The 21352-nt window shown below is 37.6% G+C and overlaps 3 protein-coding genes across 5 annotated transcripts; all 3 read left to right on the top strand.

The window, feature by feature from the left end:
- The first annotated feature begins 765 nt into the window (after window positions 1-765).
- On the top strand, window positions 766-6331 carry LOC306906713 (sodium-dependent lysophosphatidylcholine symporter 1-like). 2 transcript variants are annotated; one of them, XM_079478319.1, is made up of 14 exons: window positions 766-882; window positions 1026-1145; window positions 1778-1902; window positions 2006-2138; window positions 2408-2486; window positions 2624-2799; window positions 3167-3257; window positions 3383-3504; window positions 3725-3808; window positions 4276-4359; window positions 4449-4561; window positions 4947-5090; window positions 5189-5365; window positions 5710-6331. In XM_079478319.1, exons 1-14 carry the CDS (start codon window positions 808-810, stop codon window positions 5747-5749), a joined length of 1563 nt encoding a protein of 520 aa, XP_079334445.1. In that variant the 5' UTR covers window positions 766-807; the 3' UTR covers window positions 5750-6331. The 2 variants fall into 2 exon arrangements, with proteins under 2 accessions (XP_079334445.1, XP_079334446.1); XM_079478320.1 differs by having other exon boundaries at window positions 801-882; window positions 1030-1145.
- Window positions 6332-6706: 375 nt separating this feature from the next.
- Window positions 6707-9931, top strand: fkbp1ab (FKBP prolyl isomerase 1Ab). Its single transcript, XM_079478065.1, has 4 exons — window positions 6707-6919; window positions 7079-7126; window positions 8017-8129; window positions 8471-9931. Exons 1-4 carry the CDS (start codon window positions 6883-6885, stop codon window positions 8597-8599), a joined length of 327 nt encoding a protein of 108 aa, XP_079334191.1. The 5' UTR covers window positions 6707-6882; the 3' UTR covers window positions 8600-9931.
- A 594-nt stretch (window positions 9932-10525) lies between these two features.
- On the top strand, window positions 10526-21007 carry sdcbp2 (syndecan binding protein (syntenin) 2). Of its 2 annotated transcripts, none has more exons than XM_079477968.1 (9): window positions 10526-10874; window positions 15249-15300; window positions 15388-15484; window positions 16734-16834; window positions 18319-18477; window positions 18802-18977; window positions 19707-19878; window positions 19976-20067; window positions 20192-21007. In XM_079477968.1, the coding sequence occupies exons 2-9, from the start codon at window positions 15250-15252 to the stop codon at window positions 20244-20246; spliced, it is 903 nt and encodes a 300-aa protein (XP_079334094.1). In that variant the 5' UTR covers window positions 10526-10874; window position 15249; the 3' UTR covers window positions 20247-21007. The 2 variants fall into 2 exon arrangements, with proteins under 2 accessions (XP_079334094.1, XP_079334093.1); XM_079477967.1 differs by having other exon boundaries at window positions 10529-10874; window positions 18316-18477; window positions 20192-20926.
- Window positions 21008-21352: the final 345 nt, after the last annotated feature.

Below are 21352 nucleotides of genomic sequence, written 5' to 3'. Positions count from 1 at the left end.
TCTTCAGAAAAATTATTTATGCTATGTGCACTCGCTTGTGATTTCCACAAGATGGAGTGGAAAGGACTTTCCGAGAAGTGGTTTTTTATTTTATTTTATTTTATTTTTTAAATCCTTTATAATAATTAATGATAAACAACAGAAAAGCTAAATTAACATTCAATCTCCACAATCTGTAGTAAATTGTACATCATAAAATTCTACATATATTACAAACAACTGAAAACAAAAAGAAGATATATCTATAAGAACTTTCCGAGAAGTGTGACCTCCTTTCTTATCTCCGTGACACGCATTACCTTATCTATTTCCACGATCACGTTTATCTCATGACGATCTCATGTAGGCTTAACCTTTTAACTATATTGTTCATAATGATGTAGATTTAGACAGCCCATTCTTAATGCGTGTAATAAAAAATTGCTATCAAGGTAATAAACTTTATTCTAGAGAAATGTTTCTGTTACACGGAGATAATGATGCTGGTCGTTCTTGAGAGATCTGTATCAGCTGAGCAATGAAGTCTTGCTTTATGTAATTTGATTTTGCACCGTTGAGGTTTAACAATACGGGGATTCGTATAGTATGAATTGCTATTTAGAAGAACGCGCATACTTTAGATTAAAAAAGAGAAAATAGAAAAGAATATCCACTCTGAAAACAATTTGCAGTAATTACATGGCAAAGAATTGACACGGGAGCGAAATGTTTGTTCTAAAATGAGAAGAACAACGAGCCACGCCCACTATGTAACGAGTATAAGTACGAAGCGGTACTTCTAAATAGCTACCACAACTGATGTGAAGAATGGCAAGTAGCAGTGGGAACATACAGGACCATCCTACATGTGAGATGGACACGGCTGAAAATGACAACCAATCGGTATGTGCTTTGCTGGAGTTTTTGCAATCTACATGTTATTTTGTATTATTATTTTGATGTTACTATTTTAAAGATGCGTTGTAAACATTTCGATTTGTCAAAGAATAATAATTTGCTGTGTCGTGGCTGTCAAACTGTCCTAGAAAGCCCCAGGCATACCTTTATCCAGGAAACTGTGCTATGCCATTGGAGGAATGCCTTATCAAATGACATCAAACGCCAAGGGATTTTTCATGCAGATCTTTTTACTGGATGTTGTGGAGGTGGGTGAAAGGTTAGAGAATTGTGTGGTTTGAGCAGCAATTATGAAACCCAGTAAATAATCTTCATTTTGGGGAGGTTATACATTAAGGAAGTAGCCTACACTATCACAACCTTATATTTTATTTACATTTATTTAAATTAAGCTAAATGTTGTTAGCTTAAATGGTGTACACATATTCCACATGGTTATGGTGCGTATTAAACATACCTCAATAGCATATAAATATAAACATAAAACTGAGAGGCTTAGTTATTTCATATGCATTGATTTTCTTGTGTTAATTTACGTCTTACAAACTTACGGTTACAAGCCTCTTGCTTGCATCTGAGAGACAATCTCATAATTTCCGCTTCTTCAAATGTTCAACTTTGATATTTGTAAAACACCCAAGGCTGTTTTTCTTTACCGTAAGCACAGGAAGTACTATTTGTACTACAGGAAGCTGGCGCGTGAAAGAACTCTGTAACAGTTATAATTTAATGTGGCGGCTTGTGCTGCATAGCTTTCTCATTTTGAAGTGCAACTACATTTGATACAACACTACATTTGATACAACACAAAGAAGTTCACAAAAGATGAAAAGAATGAACTTCTGTATTTTGATCATCTTGTACATTTTCTTTGTTGTAGATGGGTGCCTCCTATGCGTCCATCATTCTCTTTCTTGGCCGAGCTTGGGATGCTGTTACTGATCCTTTGATTGGATATGCAGTGAGCAAGAGTCCCCGCACTAGAATTGGCAAACTTATTCCCTGGTGAGTGAACGGAGGGGAAATACATGACTGAGAGTTTAGCCGTTAATAGACTCCTGATGAATTATTTTGCGTGTGTCTGCATTATTTGTGTTTTTTTACACAGGATAGTATTCTCAATGCCATTTGGGGTCCTATCCTACATCATGCTTTGGTATACCCCACAGGACACCATGTCCCCTGGCTTCAGTTTCTGCTGGTACTTTGTGTGGTGTTGTCTGTTTGACACCTTCATGAGTGTAAGACCAGACAGTCACACTTGCCATTACTTAAACTATCTATTTATTGATGGCATTTCTGGTTGATGTATCACCATAAAAATGGCATAAAAATTATCGTAGAAAAGATAATAATGTTTTAATTTCAGTGGTTTGAGCATTTTTCATATTTTATCTATACCAACTGAGAACGTATTGTGATGTAGTCATAACATTTTTATTAATATTTATCTTTCATAATATTGGTTTCTCTCTCTCTCGCTCTCTCTCTCTGTGTCTCGATCGATCAGTGCTACCATGTGCCTTATTCTTCGCTAAATATGTTTCTTGGGGGAAATGACAGAGATCGAGATTCAGCCACTGGCTACAGTAAGAAACATCTATTACCAAAACTCACATAAATACTGTAGAATTCTCAATGAGCCCACACTGTAAAAAGGTTTTGGCAGGCACAAACAGTTCATATTAAAGGGAGTAATAAACAGGTTTTTCTCACACAATCTCAGGAATGGGAATGGAAGTATTAGCCACACTGGCTGGAGCTGCCATTCAAGGTCAGATAGTGGGAGTTTATCACGCCAAGAGGTTAAAAGTCTGCAGCATGCAGCAGAATGACACGGATGTGCTCGCTCACAAGCACACAGCCTTGCTGAATGACACAACAGTAAACCTTCAAAATACAGTAAGGCTTGGTCCTCTTTCCAGCACATGCACACGTATGACAGTTTATTGTTTTGAGATGGCCTCATTAATGAATACTTTCTCTTTTTTTATTTCGTGTCACAAGAGAATTCAGAGCCGGACTAATTTAAAGTAGATTTATAGTTTTAAATATCTCATATGTTCCTGAACTCAGCAAAAAAGTTGTTTCTATGTTGATCAGAAACAGTAATAAGACTCTGAACTTCACGGTTTAAAATGTCAACCATGACACAAGAAGTTATTTTACACAACATTAAACTTGAAGAAACCATCACTTCTCATTTTTATGGATGTTTTGGCTGAATTTACATCGTCATTTAAGTTAATTTTGTCTCTTAATTTCCTAGAGAAAGGCCTATGTGATCGCTGCATTAGTAATAGGATTTATTTACTTCATGTGTTGCCTTGTGTTTGTTCTTGGAGTGAAGGAGCAGTTGGGTATGTTAAAATCTGTTAATGCCAAAAATACCACAATACATTTTTCATAATTCATCTTTCAATTTACTGAACACAATGTAAGGTAATGTTAATTTAAAGTGTTTGGTACTTGTTTCTCGCCCCAGCCCCACTTAGTAAACTGGACCGCATAAATCTCCCTTACCTAACGGGTATGAAGATGGTGGTGTCTCACATTCCATACGTGAAGCTTGTATTTGGCTTCCTATTTGCTTCATTAGCCTTCCAGGTCAGAGAATTTAGAATTTTAAAATATCAAACTTACAGTACACAGGTTGCAAATATGTATTGTGTTTATTGCCCATGCACATGGCAGGTTATTTACAGTATGATCGTTTTAATATGACTGGTATTCACAGATTGGATTACAACCTGATGTAATATGGATGTTAAATAGATTTCACAAAACATGCCTGCAGTATAACAGCGATAAAACATTTTTCTTGCAGATGGCTCAGGGGAATTTTGCCCTCTTTTGTACTTATGCCGCAAATATGGGAGGATATTTCCAGCATCTTGTTATCATATTGTTGGTGAGGTATCCATTATTTTAAGGAGCTAGACTGGAAAACAATTACAGTAAATGTACTGGTGTTTAATGTTAAAACACAACGCAATGTAGCGCGACATTTTAAATACAGGTAACACAACTGTAAATTCCTTCCTATTTAAACACTATCGTATCTGTATCCCTAAGATACGACCTGTCAATTTTATTTGCAAATATGTATATTCGTCCTGTGATGGAACGGTCAAAATTCTGAACACAGAAGATAAAACTCTCTCATGCTATTTTAAATGATAAATATAAATATTAATAATAACAATGTAGGTAATATTAACAGTTTGTTTTCTAAATTTGGCTATGTCACAACAACGGAAACAAAAACTACCCAAGCCATAGTTTTAGCTATTTTTATTGCTTGAACAAATCATAGAAAGCGTATTAGGAAGGATATTTTAGGATATGTATTTACATTTACATGGTGTTGTTTTGCAGACAGCAGCCACGTTGTCCACTCCGATGTGGCAGACATTATTGGTCAAACTAGGAAAGAAGACCACCATATTTATCGGCTTATCAGTGAGTACCGTTTTTTGTTTATCCGAATGCATCCTATTAACATGCAACAGTAAAACTTGACTTTTTTACTCTTTTCCTCTTCTCTGCAGACGTATATTCCAGTTTTAATTGTAATATCCCTTTTGAGAAATAGTTTTCCCGCTTTCATTATTTTGTCCATGTTGGCTGGCGCCAGTCTGGCAGCACTCTATCTGCTCCCTTGGTAATTTAACCCTCAATTAATACAGTTTCTGAGATGAATGTCCTGTTTATTGTTTAAACATTCAATTCACTAACACACACCCCACCAGAGAAAAGGGATTCCTCTTGCATTACGCAAGCCCACATAAAGCTGGGACTGGGAGTTAGATGTATGATATGTTTGGCATCGCGGGAGGATTGCGATTAAATGATGTCATACTAAATGGGCCTCTTTTCTAGAAAATGATATTCTCCGAGGGAGTAATGCAAAAGGTTCATTTGATTAAATATTACTTAAGCAATAAAGATCACAATTAAGACCAAAACTAATAAACGCACGAATACACATTACTGTTTGCTTAAATAAACAACAATAATAGTCTAGCGACCATATGGACTTTTTTTAGGTCAATGTTGCCAGATGTTGTGGATGACTTTAAGGTTAAGAACCCATCTTGCCAGGATCTAGAACCGTTGTTCTATTCCTGTTATGTTTTCTTTAATAAATTCGGAGGAGGCATGGCTGTCGGAATCTCGACCTTGGTACTACAGTAAGAGTTTCTCCAGTCAACTTTTTTACAATTGCTAATATTAGGTTAAATCCAAAATGATTTACGACAAATAAGCTTCTTTCTGCTTCAATCTTCAGCTTTGCAGGATACAAGCCAGGTGCCTGTAAACACAATTCACAAGTCATATTCTCACTGCGGATGCTCTTTGCTCCTGTGCCCATCTGTCTGTTGCTGATCGGCATGGTGATGTTTTACTTCTATCCTATCACTGAAAAGCGACGGCAGGAAATCCAGACAGCACTGACGAAAGCAGCGTATGTTTTTATTTTATCTTAATATGTGTGAATAGGTCTAATGAGATTCATTCTTTATTACTGCTGGCAAAACAGGCACACATTTATGCTTTCCAGGTTTTATACGAGATAAAAAGAGAAGGAGGCTTAAACAACGTTCATATTTAAAGTTGCACAATCATGTGCTGACCATCTACTTTTTTCTGTGGTTTATACTTACTAATGTGTAGAAATCAACAGAAGGTCAAAGTTTATTGGTGTGGAAATGAAAGTCCATACACTTTTTTTCGACCGTGTCTTGATGGTTTTAATTTTAACAGTTGGCTGTGTTAACAGTGCTTTGTTTCTTGTCTTGGCATACACAGGGCAGAGAACACCCCAAAAGGAGAAGAACTTTGTCTATGAAATAACAACACACTATTTCACATGTGGTCTTCACTGCGGTTGTAACAATGAAGACTTCTGCATCTGTTAATCAGAAACATGCCTGTTTTGTAAAGCACTAATCTAATATGAACTCAACGGTTGAATGTCTTATTGTTCGGTCTAGCCCCCCCCAGACTCACACTACGGGTTGAGGTAGTGTTTCTGTATTGGGCCGGTCCAACAAAAAAGCAATATTGATTGTGACCCAGATCCACTGTAGTTATACGTTGTGTAGTATTTGATATACGTATTTTACTTAAAAAATGAAAACAGCAGCTTTAAGCTATACGCAGTTTTAATGAAACAGAGGTAATGATTATAATCGTGTACAAATAAAAAAACTATGCAAAACGTGTATTTCCCTTTTTTAGTGCAGAAACCATCACCAGACCAAAGTATAAACAAAACGCCGGTGGTTTGTTTTCAAAACAACGCAGCGTCCTCTTGTGGCAAGTCTCTTGAATAGTTAGTAACCATGCGTGCTATGTTTGTATTGTATTTTCACATTCTTGCACAAATTCCCTTCTTTTTTATGAATGCCAATAAACCAAGTATATCACACAGGCCGTGTTGCGTTTGTTACAAATAGGTACACAGGGGACGTGAGCGTTAACAGCATGTTATGCAATAGTCTACTTCACAGGGGGCTTTGGAAATCAGACAATACATGACGAATCCCTCCGACCACATCCTGTCTCTCATGTATGGTTAAGTTGTCTATCAAAACATCAGTTTTGCACATTTTCTTAAAACTTTTTAAACATTGAGAACATAAAGTGTAGCTGTTTAGTGTAATGCGCAAATGTATGTACTCAACGGTGGAAATGGCAAAATATGCAAAGGGACACATTCCACAGTTTCGCTCCTCCTACATGCTTGTGTTGCTGCGCATTCCGATCGGTGTATGTCGTCGGACTACCGCGAGAGTCAATCGAAGGCATCGCTCTCGCGGTACTTTGATGTCGAACGCCAATTAGATCTACGTAGCGACGCATGAGAAGCGCACTCACGGCGTCGCTGCGATCACGTGACTCAGCAGCATCCTTCCAAACAGCTGTGAGAGAGAACGCGCAGTCAGTCAGTTGTTTGGGAGAAACACAAGCGGGAGAAAAATGGGAGTGGAGATTGAGTCCATAACCCCCGGCGATGGTAAAGTGATACCAGCGTTTAAAACAAACGATGGCTTCTGCACTTTACACATTACAATAATTTGCTACCAGCGATTACCACGCAAAGTAATCTGTATTGAGTGTGGTTTACCAGCATTATAATGACGAATCTCTTGGTCCCATCATGATGCTTTTACAGGAAGGACTTATCCCAAAAAAGGACAGACATGTGTGGTGCATTACGTTGGTGAGTTGAATTTAGGACGTTTTCGCTGTTCGCAGATTGACAGTAAATATATAAACAAATAATCAAGAATGACTTTGAAGAGATTTGAAAGCGGTATTTTTTTTATTATTGCATGTATTATATATTTATTACTATCTCAATGCATATCTAACATGTCTAGCTTTTCGTAACATTCTCATGATGCTTAGCATCTTACAGTAAACACTTCTATACAAAAACTATATGCAAGAATGTGAGGTGACTGTGAACATGAGTCATAGTTCAGATGGGTTTTTATATTAATAATCAAACCATGCATCGGTGCTAAATAGCACCATGGCATGAACCAGATAGACTTCTTCCATAACACCTGGGGCCGGTTGCATAAACTGGTTTTAGATGTTAGTCATCTAATTTCTTTCTTCAAGACTGGTCACAACTTCTTTAAGTCAGTTACATAAAAAGAAAAATTGGGCTACTTGAAATATGGAAAGTAAGACTGATAAGTCCTAACTAATTCCTAGTCTGTGAGAATAGCTGTTAGGACGCAGTCTTAATTTAGCGGCGACGTTTATGCAACTGGGCCCTTGTATTTGTGGAGATTTTGTGTACTGCATATTATTTGTTTATGGACTGTACAATAATGTAATCTTATATCCCCTTTGTGTTGCATAATACAAGCTTTGGTGCTAAAGCATTCTTTTGTTTGTCAGTTCGCGTTGTTAGCCAAGATCTAAAAGAGGTACACGTCTCATATCCTGAAATTGACTGTTGGGTTAGAGAAAAAAACAAAATCTTCAGATTTATTGAATAGAATATAACACCAGCAATGTCAAATTAGACAATGTATCTGATGCTCTAAATCCATTTCCTGTTTTTCTGGCCTTGTCTCTTTCCTCTTCATTCTTCAGGCTCTCTGACAGATGGACGGAAATTTGACTCTTCCCGTGACCGTGACAAGCCATTTAAGTTCAAGGTCGGTAAACAGGAAGTTATCCGTGGCTGGGAGGAAGGTATTGTGCAGGTGTGTGAAACTCCGATTCATTTTAATTTCTGTTTTCGGACCCGTCTCCTGACTTGACTCTTCCATTGTATTTATGGGTAAATTATAGTTTTTTTTTCCCAAAAAGGCACGTTCGAAGTCTTATTGAAAAGGAATTTACAAACCCCACAGATTATAAAACATTATCATGACATGTCTTCCACTGTGGGCACCAGACAACATAGACGCTAATAATTCATCTAATATTATCCATCTGTAAGGACTGTCAAGTAGATATTATTCTTTAAATGTTCACAGTGCAAAGAATAGCCATGGGAAAGCATTTGAAATAATCCATTCCATACTATGTGTGTATATTTCAGATGAGTGTGGGCCAAAGAGCAAAGCTAACCTGTTCTCCCGATTTTGCCTATGGTAATAAAGGCCATCCTGGGATTATTCCTCCAAATGCAACCCTCATCTTTGATGTGGAGCTTCTCAGTTTGGAGTGATCCAATATACTTTACTGACTTGTCATGGTTTTGTACTTTGTTTTGTTTTACCATAAGGAAGCTACAGCAGTATTAACACTTGAATTCCTATCTGCCATATTTTTAGTCATTCTTGTCAGAAACGGCTGTATTCTGTTTATTCTGTACAGTTTCCTCCCTATTTTAGTTGCTAGAAAGATCAGTATTAAATAAACCTCCCACATTTGACCTTTTTCTATCATCGTTTTATGTATAAATGATTAAACTCCTCTCTTCATGCCTAGAGGATAGGATATCACAAGAATCCTTAATCTTGAACCTTTATACTTCCATTCTACTGTGACTCTTTCACACACTCTGATGTTTGTTGGCCTCAGTGAGAGCAAATACAGCTTTAATCTGTCATCAGAATAGAGCAAACATTTGGGGACATGTAGAAAATATCATATTTGGATTAATAAACCAGTAATATTTACATGACTTCAGTGGTTATATAGGGTTCACTAGCACAATGAATAAAATGGTTAAACAGTTCTTTTTATCTCTTCCGTGTTTGAATCCCACTCAAGTGCCACTGTTTTTTCTGGTTTTTATTTACAAAGCGGCCATATCAAAAGAAAGAAATGTGCAAAAATCATTAACTTATCAACTTCATATTTCAATTTAAGATAGCTCAGGCTGACTGATATAACATAAGATGATAGTATAGCTAATTTTGAGAACACTTTTCATTGGTATAATGTTAAGTAGTTGAAAGTTAACGCATACAGCACAGAAGCAATGCATGCCTTTCTTAATGCTTGTAAGGATTTGGAGCCATGTTAAGTTGTTGTTATCTTTCAAGCTCTTAACAAACAACCTAACCCACAGCACAGATGGGCACTCTGTGTGCTTTAAAATTGGAACTAGTTTTCATTGATAAAAGATTGTGGACTATTGTTTTAACTTAGCCTACCATATTTGTCTCACACTGTTTGCAAATGAAATATATATATAATTTGAGGTGCCTTTTTTGTTGTTGATACATTTCAAAGACCGCAGCAAAACTATTTAGTTTGGACATTATAATTACGATTTTACTAACAAACATTAACATACTTGAGGGCGATGCTGGCAATTAAGGTCTTTGCAAACGGACGAAAATATCGTAGGCAGTGTGTATGTGATTGACACAACGCGAGGTCGCATTTATTTTTTAACATGCAGAAATTTTGCACGCAAATTTCGGACTGAATGTGCAATGGCCTTTACAGTAACTCAAGCATCAAACATGTGACTTTAATATTTTTTCACTGCGCTGTATATTGATGTATTGTTATACAGAGGCAAAACAAATAAAGGAATCAAAAATCATTCATGCTTGTGTCATTTAGTTTTCCGCTGAATGAGTCCCCCAACTCTCTGAAAGTGGCTGCTGACTGTTTATGCACAGTTAGTTTACCAGCAATTCTATTTGTTTAAGGGACTTCTGTCAATACTCATCAGTCTTGTCTATTAATATGATACATGAACGCAGAGGAGGATACCTATCTCTTGCTGTAGCTTACAACAGTGAGATTCAAAAGTAGGTTTGAAGTCTATCGAACTGATGGTGAGCTAGAAAAATAAATAAAAGCATAAGCCAGATTGAACTTGTTTGCCGGTCAGGCTGTTTTGTGGTAAGATTTAGAGGGGGTTTGGGCACCAGTAAGCCACTAACCAGGCTGGAAAACCATCAACAACTTGACCAGCAGACCAGTTTAGACTGTCCCCCAACAGGGGTTGATACAATCCAAAACCTTTCTAGTTCAGTTATTTACAAAAGCTACTAACCATAGTTCTTGTAAATATGCTTTAGATACTTATTGCTATTACAATTAAGCAGTATTAGGTGGACACACCGGTTTCTTTAGAGAAAGAAATGTAAAGTTCATTATCAACAATAACCAGAAAAACTTTATTCTGGTCACCATACATGATGTCACTGAACCCAGCCATTAGACGTGTGCATTGTGCATTACGTTAATGAGTAATGAGAACACGTTATAAATAGAATATGATGTATTCATGTTTTATTGTTTCAGCCCATCCTCCAAGATCAATGAAGTAAGGTGGTGACTAGCGTCATGAAACAAGCCGAAGTTTATGAGTAGGAAGCGACTTGAACCGTTGTGACAGTACACCTCACCTCCGCTTCTCACTTCTGCTCCAACCAAAAGAGCAAAAGCGTCCCATCCACTGCGCTCGACTTGTTTACATTCCTTCCCATTTCACTTACCTGGTTTATTTCTGACGTCGCATCGCAAAAGCAAAAAAGGTAAGGACGCTGAAACTCGATGAGCTAAACGTGGTTGTCGCGATTTTATTTAGTCACGTAGCGTTATGCACGATCCGCTGGCTAACCGAAGCTAAACTTAACTGGCCAGTTGCTAACACCAGAAGAACAAAGGCATGTCTGTCTTTCTTTAGCTGTTCTCCCGGTGTAGTTATTTTTATATGTGGATAATATTTTGGGGCAGTATGGCCTGGTCGTTATTTTAAAGAGACATAACTTTGTTCGTGTAATTAGCATCTTTGTGTGTTTGCTAACGGAGTTAACGCGACTAGCTGGAGTGCTAAACGGATGAAGTTTAGTCAAGACTTTAAAATTAGCTAAGTAGATACGATGTAAAGTAAAAAAGGTAAACATATATTTAAACGATTGGTAACTGTCAAGTGCCTTTTTCAACCGGTGTCGACAGTTATTTGGTGATTTAAATCGTAAGTTAATGTATAATGAAGAGAACACGGAGATGGCTTCATACTGAAATGGATGAAACAATCAGTTATTTAGCTTTAAGCACAAGTTGATATGGTTTATCACTGCTGCATATATTGTCAATTGTTAACTATTATGGTGATAACGATGTTGTTATATTAAGAGTTTCACTGAAACGTATTTTCCGCCTGGTCAATAGTATATGAAACTACGTGCAGTTTCGGTTATCCTAAAAAACAACAGCTTTACTTTCGATTTATGTTTGTGCAACAAAACGTGACAACTTGGTTCACTGTATTATAGAGGACTGAAAAACAAACAAGAACTGTTCATGAAGTGTAAGTGTTGACTCCTAAGGGCAAATAACATCGTGTATTGTTTGCTTTTTGAATAAAAGGGACTTTCCACATTCCTCGTGCCCCGCGTCATGTATATCACGAGCTGACACAGGGATGGAAAGGTGAAGTAAAGGATAATCCACCAAGAGGCCAAGAACCACCCGACGCAAAAACTGTAGATCCCCACATGGATCCTTTGCTGGACTCGGTCAATAGACTTACAGACTGTTGCCACGGGAGAGTTGTTTATTATGCTCAGCACTCATTCAGCCTGCCTGAAAATGAGCTTTGCCCGATTCTCCCCCATACCAAAGGCCCCTCGACCGGACAGTTAACTTTAGTTTGCTTTAGAGATTTGTCGCAGTTCACATTGTAAGATGTCATCTAAACCTGAATGTAACATACGTTTATACAAGATTTTACGGATGACTTTGACACAAACTCTCATGTAGATTCCACTCTTAAGTAATAACAGGTGTGTATCCCAGATGCCAAATAACTTCAGTGATGAGATTGCCAGTTGTCCTGTATCCCGTCTTGATTCATGACCGCACTTCATGCCCAGTCGATTTAGTTGGCAATAGAGTCCTACAGATGGACTCCACGGAGCTCCAAACAATGAAGGCACACATGTCTGTAAAATGGATCGCTTACTGTCTTTCCTCAGAGACATCTCTACTTTATCGGAGTGCTCTTGACAGGGAATAGTGTCCCTTTTATGGGATGACAAACACTTATTCGATCGGTCGAGATATAATATTTGTGTTGTGTTTTTCTGAAATCGTCTTGGGAAAACACATGCCGGTCTGTATGCTTCCTCATATTAGAGTTTGTTTAAGAGGCCGTATGTGTGGGTTCGCATGAGCTGTTCTGTGTGTGTTAGTGTGGGAGTTTATTCATGAGGGTGTAGGCGAGTGTTTTTTGTTTTTTGGTCATGTTTGTCTGGGAGCGCTTCACAGATTTGTGCAATAGGTGAATGTGTTGGAGCAAGAAGTGCTCGCCTTACATTTACCTTACCTTGCTTTACACCCATCTGACATGGAATCGGGCATTAGCACCTACTACTTCCTGTTGCATTCGTTCATATCACATGATCTGGTCGTGTTAGTGTTACGCAATCTGTCCTGGTAGTTAAATATTTTGCAACATCTGATCATGTCTTCCAACATTCTTTTTGCTGTTACTCGGTATGTGCTACTTTAACGTGCATCGGCATGCCTATATATTATCCACATTTTGTATTCTTAATGGTATGGTGCTATACATTCATATTTAAGGTGTCATGATGATCGTACAGGATTTAAAGCCAGCCCTATTGTTGTCTGATATACACAGTATGCCATGTGACCAGTGTCATGTGATTTGTAACTGCGTCAACATCTATTACTCACATGTCTCCTTTATCACTTTTCTTGGCCTTTCCTCTACTTACTTCTAAGACTCATATTTTCCATTCTTATTCCTTCTTTTTAGCATCAAGTATGTTTTTTCTCTTTCATTTTCTCTCGCTCTCTCTCATTCTCTCTCACTCTCTCTCATTCTCGCTCGCTTGCCCTCGCTCTCACTCTCACAAGCAGTGAAGCTTTTTAATGTTTGTTAATGGAAAAATATAGACCCTGAAATATGATATCTGAAATAAATGAGGATGAATCATCTGACCATGTCTAATGTGCGATTTGTGAAAACGTCATTAGTGAAACTGCACAGTACAGGATATAAAGCATTTAAATCATTAAATCTTAACTAATAGTTAAATATTTAACTTTCGCGTATTTCCGCACGTTAAAAAATGAATACGACTTCACGTTGTGTCAATCACATATACACACTGCTTTCGATATGCTGAACATTTTCAGTGTTTTTTTGCATCCGTAAGAAACGTTTTTTTAGAGGCGTTTTAACAATTCAGAGACACCGTACAAACGAGCGTCAAATATGTAAACATTTATTTTTCCGTCATGGCACTTTACCACCGCGGTGGTGTGGATTTCAAAGCCACCGTCACAGCACTAATCTCGTGCTGCACGGAGAGACACGTCTGACTTTAAAACTGCAGTGTGTCAGTGAGTAACTGATCAGATGGCGCTATACAGATGGACTCGCAGGCGGACTGTTTCATAACGTAAATGCAACAGCGCAACAGGGTTTATGATGAATGTTGATGAATTCACAGTGTTCCATATTTTTTAAATCAGCAGTGTTGCCCCATATTCTCCCAATAGAGTCCTTTTTCTGCCTCCTCGGTAAGAAGTGTAGGTTTCCGTTCCTGATAGAGTCATGTGGTTGCTAGTCAGCTGAATAACAAAGGCATTGTGAACTCCCTTTAAGTGTGATTTCCTCGTATGTGTTGACACTTAAGACCCCTTTACAGCTTACGTCACGCATATGTCACGGCATTAGCCTGAGGCAAAACAAAGGGAAAACTGGAGCGGCCAATACAAAACAGCACAGATTCGGCTACATGAAGAGTTTAAAGTCTCATCTTGTTGTGTTGTTTAGTGCCACAATCGACAGAATACAGTCTCCTTTTTGATATTTTAACACATACCTGCTGCCATTGCCAAACAAACACACGTAGCGTTAACTTTTAGAGGGTATGTTATAGAGGTCGTTACTTTACTATGTGAACACCACGAGAGCATGCCGGAACCTGCTGTCCTGAGTGGCAAAACACTCAGCAAAATGACTGCTTACAATATCAGGAAATGCAATTCCACACAAAATTTCAGTGTCCAGGAACACCTGATTCCTTTGTAAGTCGTAGGGAATTTCAGCAAATAATTGCGTGTTTAAGTCCTGGTTTCTTTGTTTCTCCTATTCGCCATTTTGCTGCGTAGTTTTTGACACATGGGGACGTGTCCTGGTGCTCAAGGGGGGCGTTTTCACGTGGGAAGCTAATGCCAATGCATTAGGGCTGAAACTAACGATTACTTTTATTGTCGATTAATCAGTAGATTATTTTTTCCCGATTAGTCGACTAATCTACAAATTCCTTTTCCGATTAATCTTGTGCTTGTTGTTGTTTTACCATATTAATTATTTTGTAAACTTTCCAGTAAAATAATAAGTACAGCTTCTACCGTTAGTATTTTAAACTTCAAAAGTTTTATTAAATCATTTTCTAAAAACATACTTCTATTTAATTCAGTTTATTCAAACATAGATACTGCCTAACAGTGCAAAACAGCCTGAAAGGCATCATGTATATTAAAGGAGCAAAGTCCAAAAAACACATACAGTTTAAAGACGTTACTTCAAATATATATCCTGCCTAATACACTGCAAAATATCCTGAGAGGCAACATGTAGTTTCAAGTAAAATCAAACATAAATAATGCCCAACAAGAACAGTGCACAAAAATATTGGGGGACTGTGTCACAAATTTGAAGTAACTTCACAAAGTTCTAGTTACATTTAAAAAAGGGTAGTGCATGACAACAATAATTGTATTTTAGAAAGTGTAACATATTTATGTTTTTATTATGAAATGTATGAACCAAGAAAGCATGACAAAATGTAAAATGTATACAGTGAAGGTCTAACGAGGAAACGTGTAGTTTCCTTATTTTATTTGGCAATTGTGTTTCTTTCCAGGATGTCACTGTATCCATCCTTGGAGGACCTTAAAGTGGACAAGGCCATTAGGGTAAGTTGCCGACTGTCGCTCATCAAATGTTATGGAACGAATAGTTAAAGCAGATGTTTGTTATAGCCTTTTTTGTTTCTCCTCTAGGCACAATCCCAGTTTGCCACTGCCACCACCAGTACCCCTGCCATCACTCAGGGGTTCTACCAGCCCCAGCCTGCCACCCAGGGGATGCCAAGCTCAAGTGAGTCAAAGGATCGATTTGGCCTAGTAGCCGATATATCATTTTACTCTGTGTCGGTCTAGTCAATACTGTTGTCTCTGTAGCTGTCTGTATATCTATGCACCTCTGTTGCTGTCTGTCATGTCAGTGACAGTCACTATACATATCTTTCTGTCTGTCTGCGCAGTTCTTTAGTTTTTGTCTATTTACTAGTCTCTGTAGCTGTCTGTCTTCAAATATTTTCCATGCCAGGCCTGTCTCTCCATCTCCTCGTTCCATTCTCTCATTCATTTCTGGAGTCCTGTGTAAGAGCCGCTTTTAGAGAGATGAAAGGCTTGCCAATGTTTGGAGTAATTGTCAAACAGGAAATGAGGACATGCCCCAGGCATCTGAAACCAATTGAAAAGTGCAGCAGCTTTTGAGGAAAGAGAACCTCTGCTTCCTTTTATCTAATCTCAGTGACGAGTGCTCAGGTTGAACCCTTCTTATCCAGACTATGTCTTTCCACCTGTGTGCTTTAATTACGGCCCTTTGTGAGGCCTGCCAGGAAATGATGTAAGACATTTTCTAAAGGCGTTTTAAAGGACATCGCCGTAGCTTTACTGATGGATAGAATTGGATAGATTTCAGATTTGTATTAGGTGTACTTTGTTAAAAATCATCATGAAATTGCACTTTTATGGTAAAAGTATTGACATCCTTACTGTATGAGATGGATATCTTTCCAAATAAACTCAGATTTCATCTTATATTCTTCCTGGTGCAATATAAGATTAAAGTATCCAAGAATTAAAATAAGCATAATCTACTTTGCATAATGTTGAATTTTAGCCAGAACTTTTTGTGTCTGTGGGCTTTTTGTGAGATGAACTAGTCCCACTTGCATTAAGTCTGGTTTAGAAGTCCAGAGGTGAACTGCTGCTGTATTCCTCTGTTTGTGTAAGAACATGTTTCACAGACAGACATTTTCCTACCCGAGTGTTGAAAAATGGCCAGGCAAACACTAGCCATGACTCAACACAGAAAATCATTACTGCATGGAAACATTCACAGCCGGAATCTGAAACCAGTCACTGGGCGGCCGAGAGCAGACTGGACATTTACACTCCATTGTCTGCTTAAGACCTTTTTATAACATAAAGCAAATACTTAAATGATAAAAATATCCATTTAAAATAGACAGAATAGTCCAGAAATAAGACATTTGGGGCAATGGGTAGTGTTTCCTGTGCATGTTTAAATACACCGTCTCTCTCTCTATGACACTTAGGTCTTTATCCAAACCTTGAGGAGCTGGGAGATTACATGGGCCTCAGCCTGAACAGCGATGAGGTTCAGAGAAACCTTGCACTTGTCCCAGTGGCTGACAGTGTAAGTTTGTGGATATTTTTGTGTGTTGTTGTTTGTTTTTCCTGCTGTTTACAGAATTTAAAGATAGTTTTGTTCATTCCTGTTTCTAAACTGTTTTCACTAAAAGAGGGTTTCCATCACTTTGGTTTTATTCGCATGTGGAAGTTTCGCATCTGAAACGAGTGTGGAAATGCTAAATTTCGAATTAAAAACCCTTAATTCGCAAAACGTTTTTAAGCTCGCATGAGGTGGTTTTTCATTTTTGCGAAAAAAAGGGTTCATGCGAATAAATTCCTACAAAAACTGCACTATGAGATGGTGTAACCTGACTAACCAGAGCACTGATTTTGTTACACGGTATCAGAAATGTTATTATGGTTATTCTATAATGCCAGAGCAAAGTTGTCAAAGTATTTCTTTAATTGCCTCATAGAACTGTCGTAATAGTCTCTTTGCGCAAGTATTATTATATATAAATTATTATATTCAGTGGCTTCTCTTTTCTAACTGATATTTAGTGGCAGTTTATAAGGAAGCGACGGTTGACTAGTTGGATGGAAACAGTGATTATTCGCGAATGTTTTATGCGATATTCCAATTCTGCGCATAAGCTAAATTTCCAGCTTTGGATTTAAACCCGGTTTATGTAAGAATAGCAACTCAAAAGAAGTTTTGTTAGTTTACTTCTCATATTATTGCTAGCCTATGCAATGCTTTGTGCAATTAAAAGAATGGTGATCAATGGTTTTTAGAGTGCTGATGTGCTAAATAATAATATATTTTTATTAATAACTATAATAATAACTCTTTCATGTTTCCTTTAACTGATCGTGAAGGACCAATTTTCTAAAACAAAGAAACAACAAAAGATTTTTTGGTTTATATGCAAAACATGGTTTCATTTAGCCCAAATGCAGCACTGCTGTGGTAGTTTTATCACATTGTTTTTAACTTTGTTTTAAAGTTTGATCACTATGTATTATTTAATATTTACTGTTATATAGATGAAAATAGCAATGTGACATCTCTTGTGTACTACAGAAGAACAGAATAACAAAAACATAAGGTTAACGATAGCAAAATGCTGATTTTTTGGGGGTTTCTTACACACATTTTATGTCTCATTCTATCGTGGTTTTGTTTGCAGTACAGTCACTTGTTTTCCATCCTGCCACAAGGTTTTCTCTTTTAAAGCAGAAGCAGCCAAGAGCGATTTTGTAAGCTTTTGAAGGAAATTATGTGGTAGTTGTGTGTGTTTTGCCACAGGCTATCTCAGCATAGTGTTATTTTTCAGCCTGTCTTGGAAGCAGACTACAGGAATGACTCATGTACCATAGGGCCTGAATTGGATTATTGCTCATATAGGATTCTCTGTAGGAGCATCTTAAAAACAGTTTTAAATTCTCTTTTGTCCATACTATAGCTGTGAAAAACAAATGCCTGTGCAAATAATCAATACACTCACACATACAATAATTAATAAGTATATCTCTGTGTCCCAGCAGCAGGTGGCCGTGCCGTCAGGTGTGGGTGGTATGGTGCGCCCCGTGACTGGAGCTGACGTGGGAATCAGGAGGGCAGAGATTCGTCAAGGTCTGCGCGAGGTTATTCTCTGCAAAGACCAGGACAGAAAGGTCGGCCTGCGACTCAAAGATATTGATAACGTGAGTAACACTTTACCAAAAGATATGACATTAAACCACTTTTCTTAATCGAGACTCATGGTCCTGTAGCCTAGAGCAGGATTTAAAGTTTGATGTTAAACTCTTGATGTTATCAGTGCACAGTCACATCCCTGGTATTGTGACAACCTTATTGCTTTTATTGTTGGTTTGTTTTGTGTCTTGTTGTTTTGGTAGAGGAAACAGTATATAGGTTGGCCAACACACTCTTTCTCAACACGTGTGATATCATTGTCAGCAGTATCATCATCACCAAAAAATCTAAATGATCTTTCATTCATTAAAATTCTCACTTTCTGTCTGTAGGGATTGTTTGTCCAGCTGGTCCAGGCAAACTCTCCTTCAGCGCTGGCTGGTCTGAGGTTTGGAGATCAGGTTCTCCAGATTAATGGGCAGAACTGTGCTGGCTGGAGCTCAGACAAGGCCCACAAAGCTCTGAAAGCTGCAGGAGAACAGCGCATCGAGCTCATCGTCCGCGACAGGTCAGTTGCTTCTGTCTGTCTGTAAGACACATCAAATCCCTATGAAATCAAGATATGACTTGTGGCTTTATGTAGGTATCTTTAGGGTTGAGACTGTCTGTATGTTAGAAAATCAAAAGCTTTTATAGGCATATCCATATTAATGTTCAATCTATTCCTTTAAAAGTAAAATGTTACCTCCCTGTAACACCACCGGCCTCTAGCACGTTATGGTTTATGGCTGTGAGTAACAAATAATAGATGACTGGTTATTATAAACAATGGACACACCCCTCAATATGCCCTACTTATCTTATTTCAATGGAAAATATATCAACACTAAAAAGAAAAGGGCCATTTCACATGTGGTCTTTCATATTTGCCCACTTAGTTGTTAAGTAAAGGTAATAAATATATAGGAATATTTGAGAATATTAATACACAGTTTGAGAATCACACAAAATATACTTTATAATTCTCTTTCTGCAGCGGTTTGCTTCCACCTAGTGGTTATTTGCTTTCTTACATCAACTAAGTTGTTTCATGTACCTGAATAATGTTAAATTGACTTCCTCACTGTCAGAAGGCAAAAGTGGTTACAGATGTAGGACATCCCAAGCTCTTGTAACTGTAGTCAGTTATTTTTTTAGGGAGAATTGTAGGAATTGAACATCCTCACAGAACATAATTCCACCTCACCCTTTTTTGGGGGGAAATGCATTGTGTAAACTGATTGTTTCTCTTTTCCAGACCATTCCAAAGCACAGTCACCATGCACAAAGACAGCTCTGGCCACGTGGGCTTCATCTTCAAATCTGGACGCATCACATCTCTAGTTAAGGACAGTTCTGCTGCCCGCAACGGTCTGCTCACCGATCACTTCATCTGTGAGATCAACGGTCAGAATGTCATCGGACTCAAGGTGAGAAGTACTGCAGTGAGTTTGGGATGAGAAATGTAAAGAGAATATAAACTGAGATGTACATTTATTCATCATGTTTTGTTATTTTGGCCTGCAGGACTCTCAGATTAAGGATATCCTGACCACGTCTCCCACTGCCATGACCATCACCATCATGCCTAAATTCATCTACGAGCACATGATCAAGAAGTGAGATCCAGCTTCTTTCTTCTTCAAAATATATCTTGTATCCTGCTTGTAATAGAGCGGTTATACTTTTGATGCTGATGCTAAATAAATTAGACATCTGAACACAATAACCTTTGTATCTCAGGATGTCAAGCGGTCTGCTGAAGTCATCAATGGATCACTCTGTGCCTGAGGTCTGACCACAGGAGAATGGCCACACATACCCTTTCACAATGCCTACAATCGCTGTTCATTTATAACATGTCAAATTGGCCTTTTTTCTATTTCAGTTGTTGGATGTTATAGTTTTGCTTTGTAGTTCTTGTTTTTGCCCTCCATGTCTTTCTTGCCATTGTTCAATTGTTGTCATGTTACATGTTATATACTAATCCATTGTTGTTAAGTATCTTTATCTGTTTGGTTAACATGTAAATGTTAGTTGACTGGGGCCAAGGGGTTAAGAACCCAGCGAGAGCTTCCGTTTTTGAAAAGCGTTGGCGTTGACTCCAAGCATTTTAACTCCTCCCACTATGCACAAAATTCAGTCAAAACATCAATATGCCAAGACAGATGTTCTCTGCCAGAATGAATACGGTGTCAGAATTTTAAATACAAGTTACTTATTGATTTTCAACATTAGTTTTTTTAGGGGTTTAATCTTTCAGAATTCTCTCTCTTGTTATCATGTAAATGTTAGTTTCTCTACAATTTATATATGAATGTAGCCTCAAGACTGAAATTATTACAAAATAAATAATCATCCTGGTGATAAAAATGTGATATTGTGATGTTATTTGCAGGTTTAAAATGACACTAAACGTTATGCTGAATGCTTTAAGTATCTTCTGTAAATTCATATACTGTTCTTAAAATTCTTAGCAAAACAAATGTTTCTATTGTTTAAGATTCATTGTTTGAGTAATTGTACCTTATTACTGATTTGGGAAACAAAATAATCTACATTTCTAAGAGGGTCTTAATGACGAATATGCCAACCAATAACGAATTTTCCTCGTCATTATCATGGGAATATCATTTCCAAATATTTCTTTCTGGAGCTACAGTAAGACGTCATCAAGTTAATCATGATTGTTAGCATCTATAGAATCTGATGTGACTAGATTTTAAAATTTCAGGTAACATGTTTCAGGTTTTAAAAGTTTAGTACAGATTATGTCAATGTAACTTGAAAATCTATCACAAGTTTTGATTCAAAAATGAAGAAAAAGTGCAATTGAACTTCCAGCATCCATAAGTATAAATACTCCATACTATTCATACACCTATATAACACTTACTGAAGGAG

Source organism: Barbatula barbatula, assembly GCF_947034865.1.
Source record: "Barbatula barbatula genome assembly, chromosome: 17".
NCBI lineage: Eukaryota > Metazoa > Chordata > Actinopteri > Cypriniformes > Nemacheilidae > Barbatula > Barbatula barbatula.
The sequence above is the reverse complement of the archived record's forward strand: the minus strand, read 5'-3'. Positions and strand labels throughout refer to the sequence as shown.

Excerpts from the sequence above, each read along its gene's own strand:
- LOC306906713 (XM_079478319.1), top strand. The coding sequence starts at position 808 with ATGGCAAGTAGCAGTGGGAACATACAGGACCATCCTACATGTGAGATG. Across the intron at positions 1,903-2,005 it reads ATTGGCAAACTTATTCCCTG|GATAGTATTCTCAATGCCAT; the intron begins GTGAGTGAACGG and ends TTTTTTACACAG. Across the intron at positions 4,360-4,448 it reads CCATATTTATCGGCTTATCA|ACGTATATTCCAGTTTTAAT; the intron begins GTGAGTACCGTT and ends TCTTCTCTGCAG.
- fkbp1ab (XM_079478065.1), top strand. The coding sequence starts at position 6,883 with ATGGGAGTGGAGATTGAGTCCATAACCCCCGGCGATG. Across the intron at positions 6,920-7,078 it reads GTCCATAACCCCCGGCGATG|GAAGGACTTATCCCAAAAAA; the intron begins GTAAAGTGATAC and ends ATGCTTTTACAG. Across the intron at positions 7,127-8,016 it reads ATGTGTGGTGCATTACGTTG|GCTCTCTGACAGATGGACGG; the intron begins GTGAGTTGAATT and ends TTCATTCTTCAG.
- sdcbp2 (XM_079477967.1), top strand. The coding sequence starts at position 15,250 with ATGTCACTGTATCCATCCTTGGAGGACCTTAAAGTGGACAAGGCCATT. Across the intron at positions 15,485-16,733 it reads CCAGGGGATGCCAAGCTCAA|GTCTTTATCCAAACCTTGAG; the intron begins GTGAGTCAAAGG and ends TATGACACTTAG. Across the intron at positions 20,068-20,191 it reads TACGAGCACATGATCAAGAA|GATGTCAAGCGGTCTGCTGA; the intron begins GTGAGATCCAGC and ends TTTGTATCTCAG.